Source organism: Lepidochelys olivacea, assembly GCF_965140295.1.
Source record: "Lepidochelys olivacea isolate rLepOli2 genome assembly, chromosome: 1".
Lineage (NCBI taxonomy): Eukaryota > Metazoa > Chordata > Testudines > Cheloniidae > Lepidochelys > Lepidochelys olivacea.
In genome coordinates this window covers 351600136-351625929 of record NC_140411.1, presented here as the reverse complement: position 1 = coordinate 351625929, position 25794 = coordinate 351600136, and the positions used below count along the sequence as shown (strand labels likewise).

Below are 25794 nucleotides of genomic sequence, written 5' to 3'. Positions count from 1 at the left end.
GTTAAAAAGTCTCGGGTAAAAGGAAGGGAGCGGACACCTGACCAAAAGAGCCAATGGGAAGGCTAGAAGTTTTTAAAGTTTGGAAAAAAACTTCCCCTTTGTTCGTCTGTGTTGTTCTCCCGGAGAGCAGAGACAGGGCTGGAACTATGCTGTAAGAGCTTGGGCCAGATATGAAAAATCCTCAGATCATACCTAGAAACTACTCATTTGGAACCCCAGGTATGGAAGTAGATCAGGCAATGTCTCGGGAGACGCAATGAAGTTTATATCTTTTATTTCTTTATGCCTTGTGGACTCCTCTGTGCTAACCCCAGGTGCTTTTATTTTGCTTGTTACCTTTAAGCAGGACCTAAGGAAAGCTATTCTTGCTTCTTAATTTTAGTATTTGCTTTTTTTAAATCTAGCAGTAGCCTGAGTTTTTAGATTTTTCTTTCTTTTTTTTTTTAATAAAGTTCACCTCTTTTAAGACCAGGATTGCAGTTTGTGTCTTCACGGTTGGTGCACATGTTGGTTAATTAGCTGGTGGGAACAGCTGATTTCCTTTGTTTTCTTTCTCAGCTCTTACCGTGTGTGTGTGTGTGTGTGTGTGTGTGTGTGTGTGAAATGGCTTGAGGGTACCCCAGAGGAAGGAATTCCCAAGTGTACCTTCCTGGCCTCTTGAGAGGGTTTTTGCACTTGGGAGGTGGCAGGATCTACCCACCCAAGGTCAGCAAAAAACTGCAAGCTTGGAATTTGAATACAAACCTGGAGTGGCCAGTATGAATTTTTAGAATCCTTGAGGGTCCGCATCTTCCGGACTCGAAGTGCCAGAGTGGGGAATCAGTCTTGACAAGGGTTTATGAAGAAACTCCCCAAGTTTTCTCCAAAAAGGACTAATTCATTGTTCTTCCGCTCTCTCCTGAAGCAGCTGGTGAGTGACACTCACTGAGACAGGATACGGCCTTAGATGGGCCACTCGTCTCTTCCAGTATGGCAGTTGCTCTCTTCTCATGTGGAGGAGTAATTCTAGGTGCAGATCCCCGTCTGGTCTATCTTAGTGTAGCTGAAGTGAGGCCAGTGAAACAGAGCAGATTTACACCTGGGGAGGAGGTGGGGGTTTGTGTTTTGTTTTGATTAAAAAAACCCATTTTTGTTAATTCATCCGCAAGTGTTGGTGACTCGCTGAAGTTTCCAAGCCAAAGCACCACCTTGTGATGCTGGACTGAACTTGTTTGTCAGCAGATGTCAGGGGACTGTTGGCCCCTTACTAAAACTTAGTGGGGTTTTTTCATGGCCCTCTCTCAGGACCAAAAGAAAGGGGAAGGGCCAATGAGAAATCAGGATCCTGAGACTGAGAGTCTCAAAGGCAAGTGGGGAAAGGCCAATGCTGCAGGTCAGCCCGATTGACAGGGCGGGCAGGCCAATGAAGGAGTCAGGATCCCGGGGTCCCGTCCTCCGTGTGAGCGGGAGCTGCCTGAGCGGGAGGCCGAGCTAAGGCGAGAGCAGCAGCCAGAGCTGAGCTGAGCAGAGCCTCAGCAGCCTGACGGGCCAGAGCAGCAGCCCAGAGAGCAGAGCCGAGCTGGAGGCAGAGCCGCACCCAGGCTGAGGCAGAGTGGAGCCGGGGCCTGGGCTGGAGCCGTCCAGAGCCGGGTGCGGTGAGCAACTGGGGACAGTGCCGGGGCGGGGGCCCTGCGCAGAGGGTCCAGCGCAGGGAGACGCCCCCAGCCAAGGCGGGGATCAGAACCCCGATGGGGCCTGACGCTGGGAAGAAGGGTTCTCCCACCTAGAATCATAGAATCATAGAATATCAGGGTTGGAAGGGACCTCAGGAGGTCATCTAGTCCAACCCGCTGCTCAAAAGCAGGACCAATCCCCAATTTAATCATCCCAGCCAGGGCTTTGTCAAGCCTGACCTTAAAAACTTCTAAGGAAGGAGATTCTACCACCTCCCTAGGTAACGCATTCCAGTGTTTCACCACCCTCCTAGTGAAAAAGTTTTTCCTAATATCCAACCTAAACCTCCCCCACTGCAACTTGAGACCATTATTCCTTGTCCTCTCCTCTTCTACCACTGAGAATAGTCTAGAACCATCCTCTCTGGAGCCACCTCTCAGGTAGTTGAAAGCAGCTATCAAATCCCCCCTCATTCTTCTCTTCTGGAGACTAAACAATCCCACTTCCCTCAGCCTCTCCTCATAAGTCATGTGTTCCAGACCCCTAATCATTTTTGTTGCCCTTCGCTGGACTCTTTCCAATTTATCCACATCCTTCTTGTAGTGTGGGGCCCAAAACTGGACACAGTACTCCAGATGAGGCCTCACCAATGTCGAATAGAGGGGGACGATCATGTCCCTCGATCTGCTCGCTATGCCCCTACTTATACATCCCAAAATGCCATTGGCCTTCTTGGCAACAAGGGCACACCTCTGACTCATATCCAATTTCTCGTCCACTGTCACCCCTAGGTCCTTTTCCGCAGAACTGCTGCCTAGCCATTCGGTCCCTAGTCTGTAGCTGTGCATTGGGTTCTTCCGTCCTAGGTGCAGGACCCTGCATTTATCCTTATTGAACCTCATCAGATTTCTTTTGGCCCAATCCTCCAATTTGTCTAGGTCCCTCTGTATCCTATCCCTGCCCTCCAGCGTATCTACCACTCCTCCCAGTTTAGTATCATCCGCAAATTTGCTGAGGGTGCAATCCACACCATCCTGCAGATCATTTATGACAATACTGAACAAAACCGGCCCCAGGACCGACCCCTGGGGCACTCCACTTGACACCGGCTGCCAACTAGACATGGAGCCATTGATCACTACCCGTTGAGCCCGACAATCTAGCCAACTTTCTACCCACCTTATAGTGCATTCATCCAGCCCATACTTCTTTAACTTGCTGACAAGAATACTGTGGGAGACCGTGTCAAAAGCTTTGCTAAAGTCAAGATACAATACATCCACCGCTTTCCCTTCATCCACAGAACCAGTAATCTCATCATAGAAGGCGATTAGGTTAGTCAGGCATGACCTTCCCTTTGTGAATCCATGCTGACTGTTCCTGATCACTTTCCTCTCATGTAAATGCTTCAGGATTGATTCTTTGAGGACCTGCTCCATGATTTTTCCAGGGACTGAGGTGAGGCTGACTGGCCTGTAGTTCCCAGGATCCTCCTTCTTCCCTTTTTTAAAGATTGGCACTACATTAGCCTTTTTCCAGTCATCCGGGACTTCCCCCGTTCGCCACGAGTTTTCAAAGATAATGGCCAATGGCTCTGCAATCACAGCCGCCAATTGCTTTAGCACTAGGATGCAACTCGTCCGGCCCCATGGACTTGTGCATGTCCAGATTTTCTAAATAGTCCCTAACCACCTCTTTCTCCACAGAGGGCTGGCCATCTATTCCCCATGTTGTGATGCCCAGAGCAGCAGTCTGGGAGCTGACCTTGTTAGTGAAGACAGAGGCAAAAAAAGCATTGAGTACATTATCTTTTTCCACATCCTCTGTCACTAGGTTGCCTCCCTCATTCATTAAGGGGCCCACACTTTCCTTGGCTTTCCTCTTGTTGCCAACATACCTGAAGAAACCATTATTGTTACTCTTAACATCTCTTGCTAGCTGCAGCTCCAGGTGCGATTTGGCCCTCCTGATTTCATTCTTACATGCCCGAGGGCGTGTGGGAACCGGCAGAGGAAGGGTCCAACCCGCAGCATCCCTGCAGCACAGCCAGGGTCCGGGCAGGAGGCCTGGCACATGGTGAAGAACAGACTGTGAACTGCCCTTACGCTCCAGAGACGGCTGTTTGTGGTGTCCCTCAGCCCACAGGGTGGGGTAACTTGTTCTTTTAACCTTCCCCATTTTCCCTTATTGATTTATTAGTTGCTGTTTAATAAATTGTTTTTGCTTTGCACTGTATGTAATGATCAGTGGGTGTCCGGGAAGCATCTCGTGTGAAGAGAGCACCCTGGTGTGGGGACACCCTACCCCTGTCCTAAGTGACCATGAGCAGACTGCAGGTCGAGCCCCTCAGGAATCCTGGGCCCAGTGTTGTCAGGGTTACAAGGTCCCTGCCACAAGGGAGAGTGGAAAGGGAGACCTTGGGGTCAGGCATCCTGTGGATAAGGGATGTGGGAGCGAGGACTCAGGTTCTTTCTGTAGCCAATTCCACTGGGGGATTGCAGGAGCTAGAAAAGTTCCTGGCTATTGTGGGACCATCCCCCACTCACACAGAGGTTTCAGCCAAACAAGGAAACTAGTATTATAAATGCTATTCCAGCCATTTTCGGTGGGATATTTTTTTAATAGACTGGAAATCCCAGGCATTAATGATAGACATTTTATGTATGTATGCTTCTTAGAGACAGGATATTTTTAGGACAAAGAGAGTAACAAGGATTCAAAAGAGCTCCATAGGTCCCTCTTTCTTTCTTTCTTTCTTTCTTTCTTTCTTTCTTTCTTTCTTTCTTTCTTTCTTTCTTTCTTTCTTTCTTTCTTTCTTTCTTTCTTTCTTTCACAGATTCTGAATGAGCTATTTCCTGACATCTAGTGGTGAGCTGTGGAAAAGGATTTCAGGAGTTGATCTCGTTTTCCTGGGCACACCCACCCTGCCTAGGTACTCAGCACAGTGGGATTGATTGCCCAAATGATCACTTGTGACTAGTGCTGAATCCCCAGTCTCCTTGTTATTGGGGCAGGAGTAATAAAGGGTTGTTATCCTAGTTGTCTGAATAGAGGGCAGCAGAACTGTACCCAGGCCCTCTCAGCTTTTGAGGCCCCTAGCCATAATAAAAATGAAGAAGGACGACACATGAAAACAAAATAAGGCACCAAAGAAAGGGTGAGACATAATTTGAATATTTTTTTATTTAACAAATGCTTTTCTAGCCTTTTTCTGTGCAAATGCACTACTTGTTGAGGAAAAATCTTGCTCTTGTGCAATGTCACAGTTGATATTAAGCATGGTGAGCCCATTCAAACGCTCTTGTCCCACAGTTGAATGATGATTGTTCTTTACCTGCTTCAAGATGTTGAAGGCGTGTTCACCTGAAGCCACTGATGGAGGCAAACTGATAAAAATACACAATGCAATTGTGATATTAGGAAACACCCCATTGAGTCCAAGTTTGAATATTTCTTGAATATTGCAATCCAATTGAAAGTTTGTGGAATATATTTGTTTGAGGAAGATGACGTCGTCACTGAGATCTTTTGAGATTTCTGTGTTCTACTGTTGCTGAAATTGTTCAGCTACAAAAAGTAGATCTTCATTTCTCAGTCTGTTGAACTGCCAAAGAAACGCCAAAAGGGTACAAATTAGACGCAGTGACTGAAATCGACATGTAAGACCTGATTGAAGAGAGTGAATGATGACAAGGAAGACATTGACCCTATAGTGTTGCTCGGTATCGGATTCAGTCGGTAAGTTGCGATTGGTGGAGAACTCAGATTGGGGGGGAGGGATAGCTCAGTGGTTTGAGCATTGGCCTACTAAACCCGGGTTCTGAGTTCAATCCTTGAGGGGGCCATTTAGGGATCTGGGGCAAAAATTGGGGATTAGTCCTGCTTTGAGCAGGGGGTTGGACTAGATGACCTCCTGAGGTCCCTTGCAACCCTGGTATTTTATGATTCTATGATTCAGATGAAATGCCAATATTCTGTGCTACTAATTTGGACTCAGTCAGGATCACATCGCATTGTTCACAAATCTGTTGAATATCATTGATAAGACTTTCAGTGTTATCCCTCTCAACATCAAGTGTAGCATGGCATGGTTCAATTACAGATCAGTTTGGTGGATCATTGTAAGTAGCTTCATCCACAAAGATGACATCGGAATGCATTCAAATGTGGACATGTGAATGAAGCAGGGTGCACAGTACAGAGATTGTTTTTCCGTATTCCAGCATAACCAGTCTCTTGTATAGGTCTCGCCATTTGGAAGAGTTTTTGTGAGCAGACGAGTAGGGAAAGCATGATTCTCAGCATCTCGTGGAATGTTACTTGGAATTTCAAAACAACTAATTTGAAGAAAAGATTGCATTTGGGCAGCATTGCTCTTGTCAATAATTCCAATGTCAGTTACAGTCAAAGCTGTACTCATAAATTGCTCTTGCTATGTAAAATCTATATCTTTGAGCTCTTAGCTGCTGCTTCACTCAATTGTTTTTGCCGTCTCTTGCTTGCACCACTTTCAAATCTCGTCTTCATCATGATCTATCTGGTCAATATGTAGCCTAACCACACTTGAAATATTCTGCTGTCAATAAGTAGCTTTTACTGTAAACATGTACACAAATGCTGAAAAGATTGAAAACCAAGGAATACTAATTAAGAACACAAAATAAAACAGTCAGACAGGTTGTTATCCTTTTCACTGAATCAAAACTCAAGCATGCAAGGTACAATATAACAGGCTGAGCTGAAGACAAAGGGATGAGATATATATAGTAAACACAGACACGGATACAGACAGAGGGATAATGTCCAAAAATTTCAAACAGGTGTCCTCACAAAACTCACTCTACAAGATTGTCCTCACAAATTTTTGCCTTGAATCTGGGCATACAGACACACATAAACAATTCCTTAGACAAGTAGACGTAAAACTATAAAGACACTAAAATGTAACAATTCTCTACCTTTCCACATGCACTTGATCCAGCACCTGCCACTAGTAGTGGTTTGTTTATGTAATCAGCTGATCTGAGAGGACACGTTCATCACGGTCTAATCTTGTGCCATCAGAACCAGTGTATTTTTATTAATATTTATGAACATTTTAAACTGTTTAATATGACAAGATCTATATCAGTTAACAAAAAAATTATGTCTTTTACCAAATCACATGTCTTATTTGCTTAAATTTGCAGCTGTAAGCTGAGAGAGTGTGTCTGACAGGGATGCACATAAAAACAAGTTGCAAAACTTATAAAATGGCAAAAAATTTATAAGTTTTTAAATTTGAGGCCCCCTTTGAGCTTGAGGGCCAGGCTAAATGGCCCTCCTGCCCCCCTCCCCCACCAATTGTCCCTGGTAATGACCTTCCCAGGAGCCATTCTCAGCTCTTTCCCTCAGGAAAGCAGAGCGGTCTCCTCGGGTGCAGCTGACATTGGAGGTGGTGATGGGGGCACATGTACTGATAGAGGCTTATAAAGTGATGGAGGATTATATTGTAACTGGTGTCCCAGTGGCTATGGGAGATTATACGGTGTGACGGGGCAAGGCCAGATGGCTACAGAAAAGTAGTGGGAGATAGATATATTAGCTCCAGGCTAAACAAATCCCTGGTACCAGGATAAGTGAAGTGCTCCAGGTCAATTAAGACACCTGGTGCCAATTAAGAACTTTCCAGAAGGCAGGGAGAAGGCTAAGTTGATTGGGACACCTGAAGCCAATCAGGAGCTGGCTGAAACTAGTTAAAAGCCTCCCAGTCAGTCAGGTGGGTGTGCATGTCAGGAGCTGTGTGAGGAAGTTGCGCTGTTGGAGAGGCTGAATAGTACACACCATATCAGGCACAATGAAGGACTCCCTGAGGTAAGGGTAAAGTGGAGCTTGAGGAAGTGAGGGCTGCTGTGTGGGGGAAGTAGCCCACGGAATTGTACATGTCATGTTTCTAAAAGGTCAGCTTCCATATTTGATACTAATAGGGTCCCTGGGCTGGAGCCCGGAGCAGAGGGTGGGCTTGGGCTCCTCCCCGACCTTTGCCCCCTGATTAATCACTGAGACTGGGAGACAACAGAGACTGTGCAAGGAAGGATAACTTCTCCTCACCTCCTTCACTGCCTTATAACATGGCCCATATGGTTGTTGGGGAAAAGAGGGTTGGGGGGATCGTGATGGGGTCATCGGTACCTTAATGGAAACTGTGAGCCATGTTAAACCCAGCAGGCATATCCAAGGGAAAAGGCAGAACCAGGAAATGAATGGTACAATACAGGCTGATATCTGAGTGCCTAGGTGTGACTTTGAGAAGTGTTGGGTTCACTGAACTCAGTGTGAAATAATGAGAGAGCCTCATTTCATCAGCACCTCTGCAAACAGTCCTAATGTTTGCCATGTTACTCTTGATCGGTTTTGTCTAATTTCTTCCTGGTTATGGGCTTCCCCTATTATCAACCGAGTGGGCCTGATTCTCAACTACACAATGGGTTTTACACCAGATTGTAACGTGCAAATGATGCAGGGGCCATAAGGTGTTCTGCTGGATGTCTTGCACCACTCTGTGAAGCATCTGGTACTGACCACTGTGGGAGAGAGGCCTGATCTTTGTAGAAATGCCTATGCTCTTTCGTTCCAAGGAGGGTCCATGGGTAAGGTCTGATATTGAAGACTAGAGCTGTATTGCTCTTACACAAAACCCTTGGCTAGATGGCTAAATCTCTCCTCCCCACCTGAGTATTGTATGATGTCCTTAAACAGGCAGGAATGTCTGGATACATTTTTACTTTTGTGTTGTCAAATCAAAAATTTGATTTGTGGAAAATGTTCATCTTCTGGGAACTGAGAGCCACAAAAATGTTGACGAACAATGTAGTGGGAAGTGTAATCTTTTGATCTGCAATTCCTGCAATATCAAGCCATGGTACATCCAGGGGATTTTATACAAGACCGATAATATGGAGTGCAGTGAGTCACAGTTACCTCAAAAACCATGTGATTCTTGTATGGAATGAATGGTCTGGAAATGAGTCTCTTGATATCACACATGAGATTCCTGACTTCTGCAGATGATGTTTGTGATGTTGCACCCCATAATGCTTTATAGAAATATGTTTATGAGTGTAAATATGACATATCTGGAATATGTTTTATGCTAGACATGCCATGTAACATATCTTTGCAAACATTGTGTTCTACTGAATGTATTCCTCCTATTCGTAATCATGTATAATTTTATATCTGAAGTTATGAGCATTGGCTCTATGCTTGTATTTGAAGTGTTTGCTCTAGGAAGCACATAAGGCAGATTTGGTCAACAGAGCGTGAAGGGGTTAGTTAAGTAATTGGGAATACTTCGTTAACAATGGACCTTCAGAGACGCCAATCCACATCTGAGTTTCCCTGGGAATGTTCAAACTAACATGTAAAGAATGGCGTCGGCCTGTAAAGAACTGAGTCATGCATGGACATGTGACTTGCCCATGTGATTCCAAAACTCCATCTTGTATCTGTGATTCTGCACAGGAGAACACCAGGGGTTTCCACCCAAGAGAAAGACTATATAAGGCCCTGGAAAACGCCTCCATTTTGTCCTCAGCTGGCTCAAGAGATAGCCTCTCCACCCCAAAGAGATGCCTGAAAGAAACTGGAAGAAAGGAGCTATTCATCTTCATAAATGATCTGGAGGATGGTGTGGATTGCACTCTCAGCAAATTTGCGGATGATACTAAACTGGGAGGAGTGGTAGATACGCTGGAGGGGAGGGATAGGATACAGAAGGACCTAGACAAATTGGAGGATTGGGCCAAAAGGAATCTGATGAGGTTCAATAAGGATAAGTGCAGGGTCCTGCACTTAGGACGGAAGAACCCAATGCACAGCTACAGACTAGGGACCAAATGGCTAGGCAGCAGTTCTGCGGAAAAGGACCTAGGGGTGACAGTGGACGAGAAGCTGGATATGAGTCAGCAGTGTGCCCTTGTTGCCAAGAAGGCCAATGGCATTTTGGGATGTATAAGTAGGGGCATAGCGAGAAGATCGAGGGACGTGATCGTTCCCCTCTATTCGACATTGGTGAGGCCTCATCTGGAGTACTGTGTCCAGTTTTGGGCCCCACACTTCAAGAAGGATGTGGATAAATTGGAGAGAGTCCAGCGAAGGGCAACAAAAATGATTAGGGGACTGGAACACATGAGTTATGAGGAGAGGCTGAGGGAGCTGGGATTGTTTAGCCTGGAGAAGAGAAGAATGAGGGGGGATTTGATAGCTGCTTTCAACTACCTGAAAGGGGGTTCCAAAGAGGATGGCTCTAGACTGTTCTCAATGGTAGCAGATGACAGAACGAGGAGTAATGGTCTCAAGTTGCAGTGGGGGAGGTTTAGATTGGATATTAGGAAAAACTTTTTCACTAAGAGGGTTGTGAAACACTGGAATGCGTTACCTAGGGAGGTGGTAGAATCTCCTTCCTTAGAGGTTTTTAAGGTCAGGCTTGACAAAGCCCTGGCTGGGATGATTTAACTGGGAATTGGTCCTGCTTTGAGCAGGGGGTTGGACTAGATGACCTTCTGGGGTCCCTTCCAACCCTGATATTCTATGATTCTATGATTCTATGAGAGTAACTACGGGGGGGCGAGTGATTGCTGGAACCAGAGTAGGAGGAAGTCTAGTCTGTAAAAGAAGCTTATTGGAACACCTCTGAGGGCGAGATTTACCTGCATTTAGTTTCCTACTTTATTAGGCTTAGACTTGCATGTTTTATTCTATTTTGCTTGGTAACTTACTTTGTTCTGTCTGTTCTTATTTGGAACCACTTAAATCGTACTTTTTATATTTCATAAAATCACTTTTTACTTATTAATTAACCCAGAGCAAGTAATTAATACCCGGGGGAGCAAACAGCTGTGCATATCTCTCTATCAGTGTTATAGATGGCAAACAATTTATGAGTTTACCCTGTCTAAGCTTTCTATAGAGTAAAACGGGTTTATTTGGGCTTTGTGTCTCATTGGGAACTGGGTATCTGGGTGCTGGAGACAGGAGCACTTAGGGTGAGCAGATGTCCCGATTTTATAGGGACAGTCCTGATTTTTGATACCTGATTTTTGGGGCTTTTTCTTTTTCGGCACCTATTACACCCCACCCCCCTCCCGATTTTTCACACTTGCTATCTGGTCACTCTAGGAGCACTTCTTAAGCTGTTTTTAGTTAAGCCTGAAGCTTTTGGGGGATGTGGTTCAGACCTGGGTCTGTGTTTGTAGCAGACTAGTGTGTCTGGCACAACCAGGTAAGGTACTGAAGTCCAAAGCTGCCAGGGAAAACTGGCTTCGAGGTAGTCTCAGCAAATCAGGTGGCAGTCCCAAAGCGGTTTCTATGACCTTATTTATCACATCAGGGACATAGCGTAATTTGTCTATATGGGCAGAACAGACTTCAGTCAAGTGTGTTAGCATCATCCTTGTGAAATCAACTTTTGGTTGTGTTATTTGACCCAGGAGTGGACATGGCTGCTGACCAGTTGATAAACACATGAAGGGAAAGCATGAGAAGATTAATTTAACCGAGTTTTATTGGTGCAGTGAAATTCAAAATTCCAATATGAAGCTGAACTATTTCTACCCCATTGCCCTAAATGTTCTCATCTCATCTCCAGCACTGCAAAATTCATGCAAAGGTTGTGTCAAGCGTAGGCGCTGACTTTTCTTTTTGCCAGTGGGTTCTCTCGAAGAAGTGTGTGTTTTGGGGCAGGGGAGGCTGGCCAATTTTGGGGGTAGACTATTTTCAGCATAATTATACACTTCTTTCATATTCTAGTTTGAGAATATGTGTCTGTCCTTGGTATCTTTACAATTTTAATTAAATTGTTAGAACGACGTCTTCACTAACGTCCCAGTTGAAGGACATTATGTCTCACTGTAGCTTTCTGGATGAAATGGTCAGCAATCTTATTTACATCTAGTTCCCTGGTATGGTCTTGATGCACGTTAAGGACAGCGGCATTACTCAGTTGCGTCTGTCCCACTGGTGACTGGAGATAATTTGTAAATCTTCTGAAGCTGGAGAATGATCATTCCGCAGTTCAGGATGATACAGGCACAGTGAGAAGGATTCTCATAAATTTGCAGCACTCTGGAACCATAGTGCTTTCAGAGTACGGCAAAGGACTTCAGAATCTCTTTCTTGATGGGTAACAGCTAATTTAGACCCCATCATTTTGTATGTATCGTTGGGATTATATTTTGCCATGTGCATTACTTTCCATTGAACATTCAATGTCATCTGCCATTTTGTTGCCAAGTCACCCAGTTGAATAATTTTGTGTCATCTGCAAATTATGCCACCTCACTGTTTACCCCTTTTTCTAGATCATTTCTGAATATGTTGAACAACGCTGATCTGAATACAGGCCACTGGGGGGCACCACTATTTACTTCTCTCCATTCTGAAAATAGGCCCTTTATTCCAATTTTTTGTTTCCCATTTTTTAACTGAGTTGCCTGGCAATGCTTTCAGGATCATCCTTAATTTAATTTAATGACAAGCCTTTTATCTTAATCACCCTGTCCAAGGGCAGAAGTTGAGAGTAGCACAGAACTTATTACATTCCTCACTCAAACTTACGAAAACCTGGGTCGCTGTTCTGCAAAGACTCCCACAAACTCTTACCACGAACCATGTGATTGGCCGTCTTGAAACCAAAGAAAATGTGTCTAAGTCTTTGCAGGAAAAGACTCTTTGCTAAAGCAGGTAATGCAAGGAGAAACTCCACATGGTGCTTAGGGCCTGCAGAATGCTTTCAACCACTCCAAGAGCAAGATTCTTCTATCACTCCAGGGCTTTGAAAATTGCAATTTGAGAAGTGCCCTGTGGCCCCGACTCCACAGGAAGGAATTTCGTCTGATGGAATTTTTAAGCAAGGAGGGCGGAACAAGGAGAACCAGAAAACCGATACCATGATGCAGCAAAGTTTTTAATGCAAATGCAATTGGCAGTACACAGTTACAGGAAGAAATAGTACGGAGCAGAAAGAATGTATTTCCAGAGTTTCAAGAAGTCCTATGACCAATCACAGGCCTCAGTGGGTTGCATTTCAGACAACAGATTCTTTGTGCTTTGTTGCAGCTGCAGAGGTTGACAAAGAAGTCCCCTCTTTGTAACCATTTTAAGTTTTTTATTTTACCCCAGTTGGTGGGAAATGAGACAAAGCAAAATAGAAGCAGAGGACTACACAGCTTCTCTGCGGGCTTAGTGTAAATAGCTTGCGTGTAATTCAGAATGAGTCCACATGTGAAAGTGAGAATCAGCACATGGCTGGGAAAGCACTAGCGGAAAGAGTCCTAAAGCGTAACATTGGAAATGCAGCAGGGCTATGAGACCAAGGTGCTGAGCACACACAGCTCCCTCAGGTGGAGCCATGTTTGCACAGCACTTCTGAAAGCCATGCCCAAAAGATCAGGGGTGAATCTGGATCTTGCTGTTCATTTTCTGGTTCTTCCTTCCTCCACGAACGTTCCTGCTGGGTTTAACATGGCCCACAATATCCACCAAGATACCTACGGCCATATCCTCCATAACCGTAAAGGCCCGGGTAACCGCAGTATCCCCCATGGCCCAATAATCCCCCATAACCATAAAGGCCGGGGTAACCGCAGTATCCCCCATGGCCCAATAATCCCCCGTAACCGTAAAGGCCCGGGTAACCGCAGTATCCCCCATGGCCCAATACTCCCCCATAACCATAAAGGCCCCCATAGGCACCATATCTCCCTAAACCATACAACCCTCCATAACGGCCTCCATAGCCGTACAGTCCCCCCGAACCGAATGAGCCTCCCAAACCAGCTCCGACCACAGGTGCTCCTACGGCTGCCACTTCGCTCTGCTGAGGGAAATTGCTCAGAATTGGTCCGGGGAGGGTCACGACAACCGGGGAGGGTCTGATCACCACTTCGGAGTCAGGGCACTGCCTAACGCATGGCTCATTGCAGCTGCCAGTGACTGGACTGGGTCGGGCCACCCCGCATTCTGGATAGCAGAGGCTGGAGAAAGACATCTTTCTGGGACGGAGGTAAACCTGGAACACAAAACAGGGACTAGAGTAAAGAGACGGTACAAGTGCCGGTGGAAGAAAGGCTTCAAAGCTGGGTTAGAATTGTCATGAGGTCAGCATGGGTCCTGAGTCAGAGAGGAGAAGTGGATTTAATCTCTTTGTGTGTGGTCATGTATTTGTTCCTATTTTCTCTTTCTATGCCTCTTGTCCACTCGCTCTAAACTTCCCTCCCAGCAGGCCCCTTTGATCCTCTCAAAAAGACTTTGTCTGAAAAACGCTGACTAGAATAAGTGTAACTATTTCTGTGCTGGACACCTGGGATTCTGGGTCCATTTTAGACATTTCTGAAAGAGAAGATGGCTGGGATCATGGTAATCAGATTGTTTCCTTTGAGGATTTAACCTCTGCATGCAAACCTGTTCAGTCTGGTATCACAGTGTGGCTCTTGGCTTTCCAGACCTTGGGAGTCACCATTACTTGCTACAAGAAGAAACAGAAACTTTTCTTTTCTCCAAACAATTCACTACAGAGAAACTCCTCAGCTGGGGTTTAATGGGTTCAGTTCCACTGACTTCCATAGAGCGGCACGAAATTACACCATATGAGGTATGGGTATTTCTGCTCAGAAGCACATAGGAATTCCTAGCCTGGATCACACCTCTTGTCATCTCAATCCATTCTCTTGTCCTCAGTAGTGAGGGGTCACAGCTGCTTAATAGAGGAATGTAGAAAACCACTGAACTGGCCCTTTCTGGACTAACCCGGGAAAATTTCTTCCTAGTCCAGCAAAGTGAAAAATGTTAAGAGACATTCCAAAGTTACTGAAAAGATTTCAATGCCCTCATTCTTCTTCCAGTTAATAGGAAATATGTTTCTGAATTGTATGTGTTGCTCTTAAAGTCTCTCCTTTAGCTGCAGATCATCAATCTACAAGCGCCTGCAACTGAATCACGACTCAAGATAGTTATGGAAGAACCCCCTGATCCATGACAAAAATCACAGTGAGCAGATGCAAGATTCCATCTTCAATGGAGAGAGGCCCTATTGTGATACCTCTGTGGTTAGAAAGAGATTGAGTGGAATTGGACTTACCGAGTTCACTGAGGAGATGAAGTCTGGAGAAGTGTTTAGAATAAATCTGAATCGTGAGTGCCTTTATACCGTTCCTAGGACTGCCTGGAGGATCTGAGATGCTGTTTGTGGAGGAGGTCCTAATTAGTTACCAAACAAACTTGATTTCCTTCGCAAGTCCTCCTTTGGATGGAGCTTATTTTCCTCAGCGTTGGTGATTATTGGGCTAATCTGAGCCTCAGAGGGTGTGGCATGCACTTTGCATTCTTCAGCTGTCTTTCATCTTAGAATGGTATGGGCCAACTGCATTTCTCGTATCATTCCAGAGATTTTATAGGTGCTGCCATTATAATGAAGGTCAAGGTGATGATTCTGAGCGGCATCAGTAGCACAAGTGGGTGTCATGAAAGGAATACAGTTTGTTCCTTGCAATTCATGCTGGTCATGATTAGGGGCATGGGGCAGTTCATTCTAAACGTGCTATGAAGCAAGCACCCCTTTTTCTCCATTCTCACCACCTCCATTCTCAGCAGGTCCAATCCAATTGCCTTTGAAATCCATGGGAATCATTCCATTTCCTCCAGCCTGTTTCCTGTCCTGACTTTAAGTCTGAAATTCATCCTTTGGCAGAGGGATAGTACAATGCCTATAGACAACTTGAATCCAATTTTAAAGTTTCAAACTTGGTCACAGCAGGGACTTAAGTTGAGCATGGGCCTTTGTGATGGCCATCTGCCCAGGGGTGAAGCTTTTTCTATCGTGACTAAAACTTGACCTAACACTGGCCCTTCACTTGGGTCACCAATGCTGTCTCAAAGGGCTGCTGAGAGTAGATTTCATCATGGGTCAAGGGGAGGGATGGCAGAGAGAGAAAGGAAGCAGTGCTCTTTTACAGAAAGGTTTTGAATTAAGTCTTGGAACCTGTACTCTACCACAAACCATCTCTCCATCCATGAGCAGCCAAGGAATTGAAGTCTAGTTCGACAATGCAGTTGAGTGAGCCCAGCGGGAAGCCCAGGAGAGATTAAAATGATGCATTCTTGGTGAAGGAGGAGATGGCTGTGGGATGAGATTTGACATAATGTCTGACGAGACAAAGGGCATGTTGCAGAAAACATTCCTGCCTGAACCAGCCTGCTGTTCAAAGTGTAAATGATTTCCCCAAGGCTGGGTTCGCTATCCAGGGAAGAGGGCAGAAGTGTCTTGCTTTGGTAGGTAATTTATCCGAAGAGAGCACCTTCATTTTCCAGTAAAAAAATCCCTCCAAATGTAATAGAGCCCCCGAAACCGACGTTGACGACAGGGGCTCTTATGGTCCCATTTCGCTCTGCTGAGGGAAATTGTGGAGAATTGGTCCTGGGAGGGTCACGACTCCCGGTGAGGGTCTGATCACCACTTTGGAGTCAGGGCACTGGCTAACGCACGGGTCTTTGAAGCTGATAGTCACTGGACGGGGCCGTTCTACCCCATATGGATTTTTAAAAAATGCCAAAATCAAAGCTATGTTTGAATGAAAATAGCTCCAAATTGTGTGGCTTAAATCATGACCTGATTAAGGTAATGACAAGAGAGACCTTGGCCTCCATTTTGTTTAAAGGTACTGTATGACTCAGTGCAGAGATGACTTATCCCAACAACACTTTATTAATATTCTAAGAATACAACCCTTTGCGTGTGTGAAACACCAGCGAGTGTTTGTGAAGGCTTTGAAATCTGGAGTTCTGAGGACACTGAAGAACTTCCAGTTTTCCCATCCTTACTCTCTGTGTTTGATATGCCTGGAAAAAGAGGCATGGTGAGGTGAAGGTCACATGGGGTCAGTTGCAGAAAACAGAAATACAACCCAAGAGTCCTGACTCCACCTACCACAGGCTGAGCTCTAGGTTTATCCCTGTTGCACTGTGTTACAAGACAAGGTTAATAACATGTCTGGTTACAAAGTGCTTGCATCCTTGGATCTAAGCACCAACAATAACAAACTGGCTAATGTTGTGACCCTCTTTCACTGCGGCTTCTTTATACCTGACGCTAATACTTCTGCAAAGGAATTGCAAGTCTGTCAATATTCCAAGAGTGTGGTGGCCTTGTAAATATCAAGTTGGAATTCAAGCTTTAAAAACTTGTTTTAAGCCACAGCACCCACTGCAATGAAGACACCAAGTGCCCTGTGTGCACTACTTTTTCTCTCCTTGGAATGACCACTCTCTAATGGGTCACAGTAAGGCAGTGGTAATGAATTCTTTCAGGTCTGTGAAATGTGGTACAGAGTGGTATATCTCTTCAACATTGCCTTCTTTGTACATGAGGATAATAAAGGTCCAAAGGAATTACAAGTGTGTGCATTTCAAGCTTGTTCATGTGCAGTATAGGAATAAAATCTCAATATACAATTCAAACTGGGAACATTTTTGGAACAAGAGAATTTAATTCTGCTCAAGTGTAAATACCCACCACTGAGAAAACAACTACAGGTAAAGGGAATTAGAATGCATTGCAAGACTCTCAATGGTTGATCATTGTTCACACTTAGATAAGAAGATGTTTCACCCAAAAGTTCACCCCCAAATCATCAAACCAAAATTAAAAAAATTCCAGAATGATCCTCTCTCAGAGTTACTCTCAGGTTAGTGACGTATCTGGAAGCATCCAGTAGGGTTCAGGTGATACAAACAGGTATAATTTTAACATGCAGGGTGGATTGTCAGAAGCTTCCTCTGATCTCAGCATTTCAAAGCACTTCACAAACACTCATCAAGTTTTATGTAGCCAAAGAGATGAATGACTTAAGTAGTAATAACTTTTTACTGGGATTAGATGTTCCAACACTGAAGATTACCTTCACTTTAAAAATGCATGTCGAAGTCTCAGATATCACTCCAGAAATCTTGTTGGGAATGTTTCTCTCTGTGCATACTCAGCAGCTCCACCTCCTGGTGCTCAGATCCAGCGTATTGTGAAACCAAAATGGGAAACATCAGGTACTGCATCTCCATTCATGAGCATCCAAGAGAACTGGCTCTTGTGGGGGACTCCAGCTAATAAAGAAAAGGAAGAAGTACAAGATTGACAGAGTTAAGCTGAACTTCTTCAAAGGTCACATTGCTGTGGGATGAGACGGGATTAATTGCAATTCTGACCAACCTAGGGCATTCTGCAAGACCCGTCTCCGATGGAAAGCTTTTTAGCCAGAATTAGAATGATTGTTACAGTGGAAAATACACCCCCACCAGGATTTCTTTTAACCTGAGCAGCATTAAATGCAGTGTTTTCCCCAGGAATTGAAATTAGGGGGGGTGTTCAAATTTACAGGGGGAGGGGGTGGGGGTGGTGGTGGTCAGGGACAATAGAGGGTCAGACCGTAAGGGTGAAGGTTGGCTGTATGGCACCACAGTAAAAACTGAAAAATATTTCATGACCATTTAATTAGATTTAACTCATGTTTTAAAATCGTCACACGAATTACAGTTGGTTTCTCAAGCTTTCTATGAAGCACTACATCTCCATCCTTCTTGGTTTCTTGTTATAATTTTGCACAACCCTGTTAATGAACTTCTTGAATGCAGTGCGTTCATCTTTGGTGGCTTCTTGTGTGTTTGGTACTTCCATTCCTTCAATTGATATGCCCATTCATATGATCAGGCAGAAGGCGACTTCTTTCAGAAAACAAAATTGTATTCAGTGATGAAAAAGAATGCTCAACTGTAGCAGTTGTTACTGGGAGTAGCAAGAGATGAAGTCCTACTTCTTTCATCCCAGGAAACATAGCATAAAGATTGGGTCGAACGACTAGTGATGATAAAAAAGAAGTTGAAGTCAAATCTTCATTCATTTGTCATATGATATTCCACTCTGTGTTCAAATTCTCTGTTCTGTCCTGAGCACATGGCAGCCCCATTGCTGGTAGTGCCTCACTCCACTCAACTGTCGGTGTTTTATAGGACAGGGATCTGTAAAAGCTACGTAGAGGTTGTGTCGAATTGAGAAGCCGCTTTTGTAGCGTTTTAAGAATCAAGTCTGTGTACTTTTTCAGTTGTCTTAACAAACACTTCTTGTCCTCTTCACTTAAGGATTCAATATAAATGCCTTCATTAGTCAACTTCTTGACTGAAGTCTTTGCTTCTTCCAGTACTTTTTCAATGGATAGCTCTCTGATTGATCCAAATGTAGCTTCTATTGCTGGACAAAGATCGACTACTGTTGTAGCAGATGCCTGGATGGCATTGTTTAATGACTCAAGTGGTTTCAACAGTAGACTTACAAGAGAGAGAATGGCAATAGTCTTCTATGAAGGTAGTAGCAAAAATAATCCGCCAGCCTCACTACTTAGATCCATCCCGTCTTGGTAGATCCAAAGCCAGTAAGAATGGCTGGAATAATTTTAAGACAACAGCCGAGGATCGCTCAAGAGAAACCAGAGGGTTTTCCCAGGTTGGACTAATTTGAACTTCAGTCCAAGTATATCTTCTATATTTTCCAAAATATTCAGGCTTTTTGGACTCTTTCTGAAAAAAAGACTATAATGAAGACATTAAATGTATCGCTTTTTAAATGTCTTTTGAAGAGTCTGCAGCTCGTACTAGCGCTAGTTGGAGTGGATGGCCTCTGCAGCGTGTATAGGAGAGACTAGGGTTACACTTTTCTCTGAGGAAAGCTTGCACTCCACCATGTCTTCCAGAGAAGTTTGCTGCTCCATCAAATGCACAAGCAGCCATCTGTCTGGGGTCCAATTGAGAAGCATTCAACTCTTCTAAGATGTGGGTTGTCACAGATGCAGCCGATGTGTCTTCTATAACTTGAACATCTAGAAATGCATCTACTGGCCTACCCCTGACATCAAGACAACGTACACAATGACTTACTACTTGATGCCCATTTGCATTGGTGCATTCATCAGCCATGTATGCAAATTTTTTGAATGTGGTGAGAGAGTTCTTCACTTTTTCAGCTGTTGAGTCTTTCACTGTTGCACCACATGATTCTAGCCAGTCAGTTGAGTTTCTTGCAGAAAGACAGTGAGCATTTGCTGGTCTTGTTTGGAACCAGTGTTCAACTTCAGGATGAACACGTGACAATGCACTTAACATTGGCCTCCAGTTTGTAGCGTGTGGCATCTCTTGCTTAAATAGAAAGTATGATGCCACAGCCATGTTTGTTCGCATGAACTGTGTTGGTTTTCCAGCATTCTTAACAGCCTCATGAACACTCACCGGTGTTGTCCTTGGTCAGTGGAGACTCAGAGTTCAGAGGTGCTTTCACGTGAGTTCACCTCCCAGGTTGGGGGCAAGAAGGCACCTTGCTCGTTCCTCCAGCTGCTCACTGTTCGCTCTGGCCACTGCTATTTGTTGTGCCACCGTTCACTCCATCGTTCTGTTGCCAATGGCCATGTGCCGTCATCTTGTGTTGCCACCTGTCACTGTGACCTCTGCGAGCTGGTCTCTTGAGCTGGTCCCACCCAGCTCCCAGTGATTTCAGCTGAGCTCTCAGTGGGGGAACCTCGCTGCCAGTGCAGACTGGGCCGTCTCTTCCACAGAAGCACTGTCCTACAGCTGGTCTGAGCACATAGACCCGATTATCAGTGATTTCAGCTGTAGTGGTCACTTAACAGAACAAAAGACTTATCTATGGAGCCTAATCAGCTCTGTCTTTAAACAGTGGAGAGGGGCAGGTGAATTAGTACTTGTGACTCAGGGAGACCATCAAGCAAAACACCTGTGGAAGAAAACTCAGTCTTCACTCTTAGGTTATTTGCAACAAGTCAGAGACAATTCATTCATGCAATTGCAGGGAAGACAGCAATTGGACAGAGTGTCCGTCCTTAGGCAAATCTTCAAAGTACAAACAATATAAAGCGATATTTATACCCTTTCATTACATATAGCTGTGTCCTGTTTATACATTTTTCTTCTCATTATGTTAGTCAACATTGCATTCCATTCTTATCTTAAAGCAAGGTCCCTTGTAGTTTTCTCATCCCATTCGCCCAAACCCCGCTTTCACAAATCTCGCGTTATTAGGGTTAAGGTTGGCCTGTTTCTTGCTCTGTCTCTTAACCAAACTAAAATAACTGCACACAAATCCTCTTTTCCCTTTCACACTTCCACACACCTGTCCCCACCCTCTCTCTTGATACCCTCAATCAGCACAGGCTAAGTACAGTTCTACTGCCCATTACCCATACAATAAGAATAACAACTTTTCATTACACCCCCCACCCTGCATTCAAGTGATTTGTAACCCAACAAAAGGTGCCCCAGAGTCCATAGACATCCTTCCCCTGGGGTGTGAGAGAGTGGAAATCTTCTCTAGTTTATGGGCCGCTGACCCAGCAGACAGGGCACCTTTTCCCGGAGTGTGTGAAACCCTTCTTTAGCTTATCAGCCACTGACTCAGCGGACAGGACACTCCTGTGTGTTTGGAAAGTGGTTGGGGGACAGTCTAAGAATACCCCCACACCACTGAAGAGCACCCCTGCATACTACATGTACGTACATTATGGTCCTAGGACCTGCAAGTATTTAGAAATTGGGATGTTTACACGTGATAATCCATCTAAACAGTTCCCACTAGAAGGAACCTTTGATCTAGATCAAATCATACACCTCAGAGGAAGCCACAAAGAGACTCCATGGGTCTCGAGTGAGTCTGAAGGACTCCCAGGCAAAATTAAAGACTCAAGTGCAGGATTTAAAAATGAAATGTAAAGCATCCGGATGCCTCCCTACCTGAACTACTGCATCAACTCCCTCAGCTCCTTTATAGCCCCAAATAATTAAGGCTGAAAGTGAGGAGGGAAAGGAACAGGTTAATTTGAAAAATCAGCTTGGCCTAGAGATAAAGAGAAAGCTGCTCTGTGTTCAAGGTCAAGAATCAACACAGACCATGCCAAGTACAAAAAAAAAAAAGGCAACACAAGTTGCAGGACTGAGATTACATTTGCAAAGGTTGGCCGCCCAGTGAGACCGAACAGTCTGCCTTTGCAACCCAGGAACCGGTGTGGTTTGGGGACGCTGAAGAAGCCACAGGCAGCCGGCCTGGACAGGAATACTGAGCAAAGGTCTCTGAAAGAGATGCTCCAAAAGACCCCAGGGCGAAAAAACCCTCCCAAGAGCGGAAGCACGTTGGAGATTTTTTTTGCAGCTTACCTCTGGACAACCTGTGCACAGGATAACCTCCCGTCCACCTCTCTCTCTCTCTCTCTCTGTGTCTCTCCTACCCCTGAGCCTGGCCAACCCGGGCAGCATGTTTGTGAGTATGAAAAAAGGTTGCAGGTAGGTCTACCCCTGGTTGTAGCAGGACTGGGGAATAAGAGGAGTTGGGGAAAAAACCCTTCCATTTGGTTTTGAAAGGGTGTCTACGGACTCTGGGGCTGCACTGACCAAGGACAACAACTGTGAGTGGGGTGCAGAGAAGGGATGGGCACGTAAAAGGGACTTTTGGGTTTCTGGATTTAAGAACCTGTGGGGAAAAGGACACTGCCCAACTTATTTGGGGTTGGGTCTTTTGCTCGCAGTTTACGTTTATGAATCTATTTGTGGTGTTTTCCCGAATTAATGCTGAGTTACTCCCCTCCTTTTATTAAAAGTTTTTGCTACACTCAGACTCTGTGCATGCCAGAGGCGAAGTATTGCCTCTTAGAGGCGCCCAGGGGGTGCTGTGTAATTGTCCCCGGTCACTGGGTGGGGGCTCGAGCCAGTTTTGCGTTGTATTGTTGAAAAGGAACCCCTAGATACTGAACCCGGCCCTTGTTACTGCCAACTCTGACTGGCAGAAGGGTTTCTTTCTTTCTTTCTTTCTTTCTTTCTTTCTTTCTTTCTTTCTTTCTTTCTTTCTTGCCTCCTGGGTGTTTTGGATTTATCTCTACTGCAGAAAGATGTCTTCCTTCACAAACGTATGGAGTAACACTCCACAAAGCATGTACAACAGCTGCAACAATCCAGACGTAAGGTAGTGCCCTGACTCCACAGGGCTGATCCCACCCCCACCGGCTGTCATGACCTTCCCAGGAGCCATTCTCAGCTCTTTCGCTCAGGAAAGCAGAGCGGAATCCTCGGGTGCAGCTGACATCAGAGGTGGGGATGGGGGCTCATGTGCTGATAGAGGCTTATAAAGTGATGGTGTCCCAGTGGTTATGGGAGATTACACGGTTATGGTGGCCAATACAGTTAGGATGGGCTCAATGGCCACAGGGGCTCATATGGCTGTTGGGGAAAACAGGGTTCGGGGGCATTGTGATGGGGTCATCGGGACCTAAATGGAAACTGTAGACCATCTAACACCCAGTAGGCATATGAAATAATGAGAGAGCTGCGTGAAATAATGAGAGAGCTGCATTTCATCACCACCACTGCAAACATTCCTATTGTTTGCCATGTTACCCTTGATCGGTTTTGTCTAATGCCTTCCTGGCTAGGGGCTTCCTCTCTTTTCAACCCAGTGAGCTTGATTCTCAACTACATGATGGGTTTTACACTATGCTGTAGAGTGCAAATGAAGCTGGATCCATAAGGTGTACGTTACCTACATCTACCCTGACTGGAATGGCTCTCTCCCATGCCAGAGCACTGTCAGAAGGATTCAGTGTTAATGAGAATTAGGCCAGAGGATCTTCTATCCAGGAATATGTGTGTGTGTTTTTGGGCGGGGGAGGCTGGCCAATTTTGGGGGTAGACTATTTTCAGCACAATTATACACTTCTTTCATATTCTAATTATTGAATATATGTCTCTCATTGGTATCGTTACTATTTTAATTATGACTAAATTGTTAGAATGACATAATTACATTGTCATGAATTGCAGTATATTCAAATCATTGCAATCACCTACAAGCGGTCTTCACTAACTTCCTAGTTTAAAGGCATTATGTCTCACTGTAGCTTTCTGGATGAAACTGTCAGCAATCTTATTTGTCATTTAGTTCCCTGGTATGGTCTTGATGCACGTTAAGGACAGCTGCATTATTCAGTTGCCTTTGTCCCATTGGTGACTGGAGATAATTTGTAAGTCTTCTGAAGCTGGAGAATGAGCATTCTGCAGTTCAGGATGATACAGGCACAGTGAGAAGGATTCCTATAAATTTGCAGTACTCTGGAAACATGGAGCTTCCAGAGTACTGCAAAGGACCCCAAGATCTCTTTCTTGATGGGTTACAGTTAATTTAGACCCTATCATTATGTGTGTATAGTTGGGATTATATTTTGCCACGTGCATTACTTTGCATTGAACATTGAATGTCATGTGCCATTTTGTTGCCAAATCACCCAGTTTTGTGAGTCCTCTGCTGTCAGCTTTGGATTTAATTATTTTGAGCAATTTGTATCATCTGCAAATTATGCCAGCTCACTTTTTTACCCCTTTTTCTAGATCATTTATGAATATGTTGAACAATGCTGGTTCCAGTACAGGCCCCTGCGGGGCACCACTATTTACTTCTCTCCATTCTGAAAATGGGCCATTTATTCCAACCTTTTGTTTCCTCTCTGTTAACTGGATTGCCTGGCAATGCTCTCAGCATCATCTAATGATCCTTAATATCATTTAATGACAAGCCTGCCTCTTTTTATAAACAAACTCCCTGCCCCAAGGGCAGAAGCTGGGAGAAGCACAGAACTTATCACATTCTACACTCAAGCTCTGTCTGGGGCTAGGGTGTGGACTGTGAGCAGACTTCTGGTGCAAAGGTTGGGGGTGGGGCAGGAATCACTATGGGTCGGTCCAGTTTTTAGTTGGGCCAAACCCCCTGCACCTCCTCTTACCCATGAGACTCCAGCCTTAGTCTTGGCCAGAAGTGGGAGCCGGGTCAGAGTAAGAACGACACAGGTAGCTGTGGGGAACTGTGGCCCATCCACCTGCCATGTGTGGGCGGTGCAGCAGCTAGGGATACGGGCTGGGGTCTGCTCTCGGGCCTCCCCACCCTATCAGATGTGGGTGGGGGGAGGGCTCCCCAGCCTGGATCCAACTTCGGCTTGGCCAGGGGGATGGGGCCTTGGGCAAGAAGAGGGGCAGGAGTGGGCCCACAAAGGGGGCCAGACCTCGTGGCCCTCCCACTATTGGGAAGAATTTGTCATCCCTGGTCTAGAGTTAACACTGCATCAAGTATGTGATCTGGTGGCCACTTTTCTTTTCCTCATGAGAATGTGGGTCACTGTCCTGCAAAGACTCACGTCGACTCTTACCACGAACCGTGTGATTGGTCTTCTTGAAAGTCAAGAAAAAGCTTACATTCTTAAAGTGAAAATCTCTCTCAGTCTTTGCAGGAAAAGACTATGTATCCAGGGCTTTGAAATTTGTAATTGAAGAAGTGCCCAGTATTGTCTGCTCCACAGCGAGGAATTTCGTTCAGTGTGATTTTTAAGAAAGGAGGAAGGAACAAGGAGAACCAGAAGACCGATACCATGATGCAGCAAAGTTTTTAATGCAAATGCAATTGGCAGTACACAGTTACAGGAAGAAATAGTATGGACCAGAAAGAATGTATTTCCAGAGTTTCAAGAAGGCCTGCGACCAATCACAGGCCTCAATGGGTCGCTTTTCAGACAAGATGTTCTGTTTACTTTGTTGCAGCTGCAGACGTCGACCAAACAAGTCCCCTCTGTAACCATTTTAAGTTCTTTGTTTTACCCCAGTTGGTGGGAAATGAGACAAAGCAAAATAGAAGCAGAGGACTACACAGCTTCTCCATTATACTTCGGCCGCAGCAAAGGTCAAGGTGAGATGTTAAAGGTATACATTGATGGAAAGGATAGAACATATGGGGCCTAATTCTCCTTGACAGCAAGGTCTCTTTTTCCCTTGTAAAGGGACTTATAGTGATAATGAATGTAAATGATGCCTATCTTAAGGCCCTTGTTTCCTTCACACTGCGGGCTTAGTGTAAATAGCTTGCGTGTAATTCAGAATGAGTCCACATGTGAGTAAAAGAATCAGCACATGGCTGGGAAAGAGTCCTTAAGCGTAACATTAGAAATGTAGAATGACTATCAGACCAAGCTGCTGAGCACACACAGCTCCCACTGACTTCAAGTGGAGCCATGTTTGCACAGCATT

At 45.0% G+C, this 25794-nt stretch overlaps 1 protein-coding gene across 1 annotated transcript; it reads right to left on the bottom strand.

Annotated features, from left to right (window-relative positions):
* Positions 1 to 12579: 12579 nt before the first annotated feature.
* LOC311532412 (uncharacterized protein) lies at positions 12580 to 14852 on the bottom strand. The gene is made up of 2 exons (XM_084650848.1): positions 14771 to 14852; positions 12580 to 13702 (listed from the first exon to the last, which is right to left on the bottom strand). The coding sequence occupies exon 2, from the start codon at positions 13679 to 13681 to the stop codon at positions 13151 to 13153; it is 531 nt and encodes a 176-aa protein (XP_084506974.1). The 5' UTR covers positions 13682 to 13702; positions 14771 to 14852; the 3' UTR covers positions 12580 to 13150.
* Positions 14853 to 25794: the final 10942 nt, after the last annotated feature.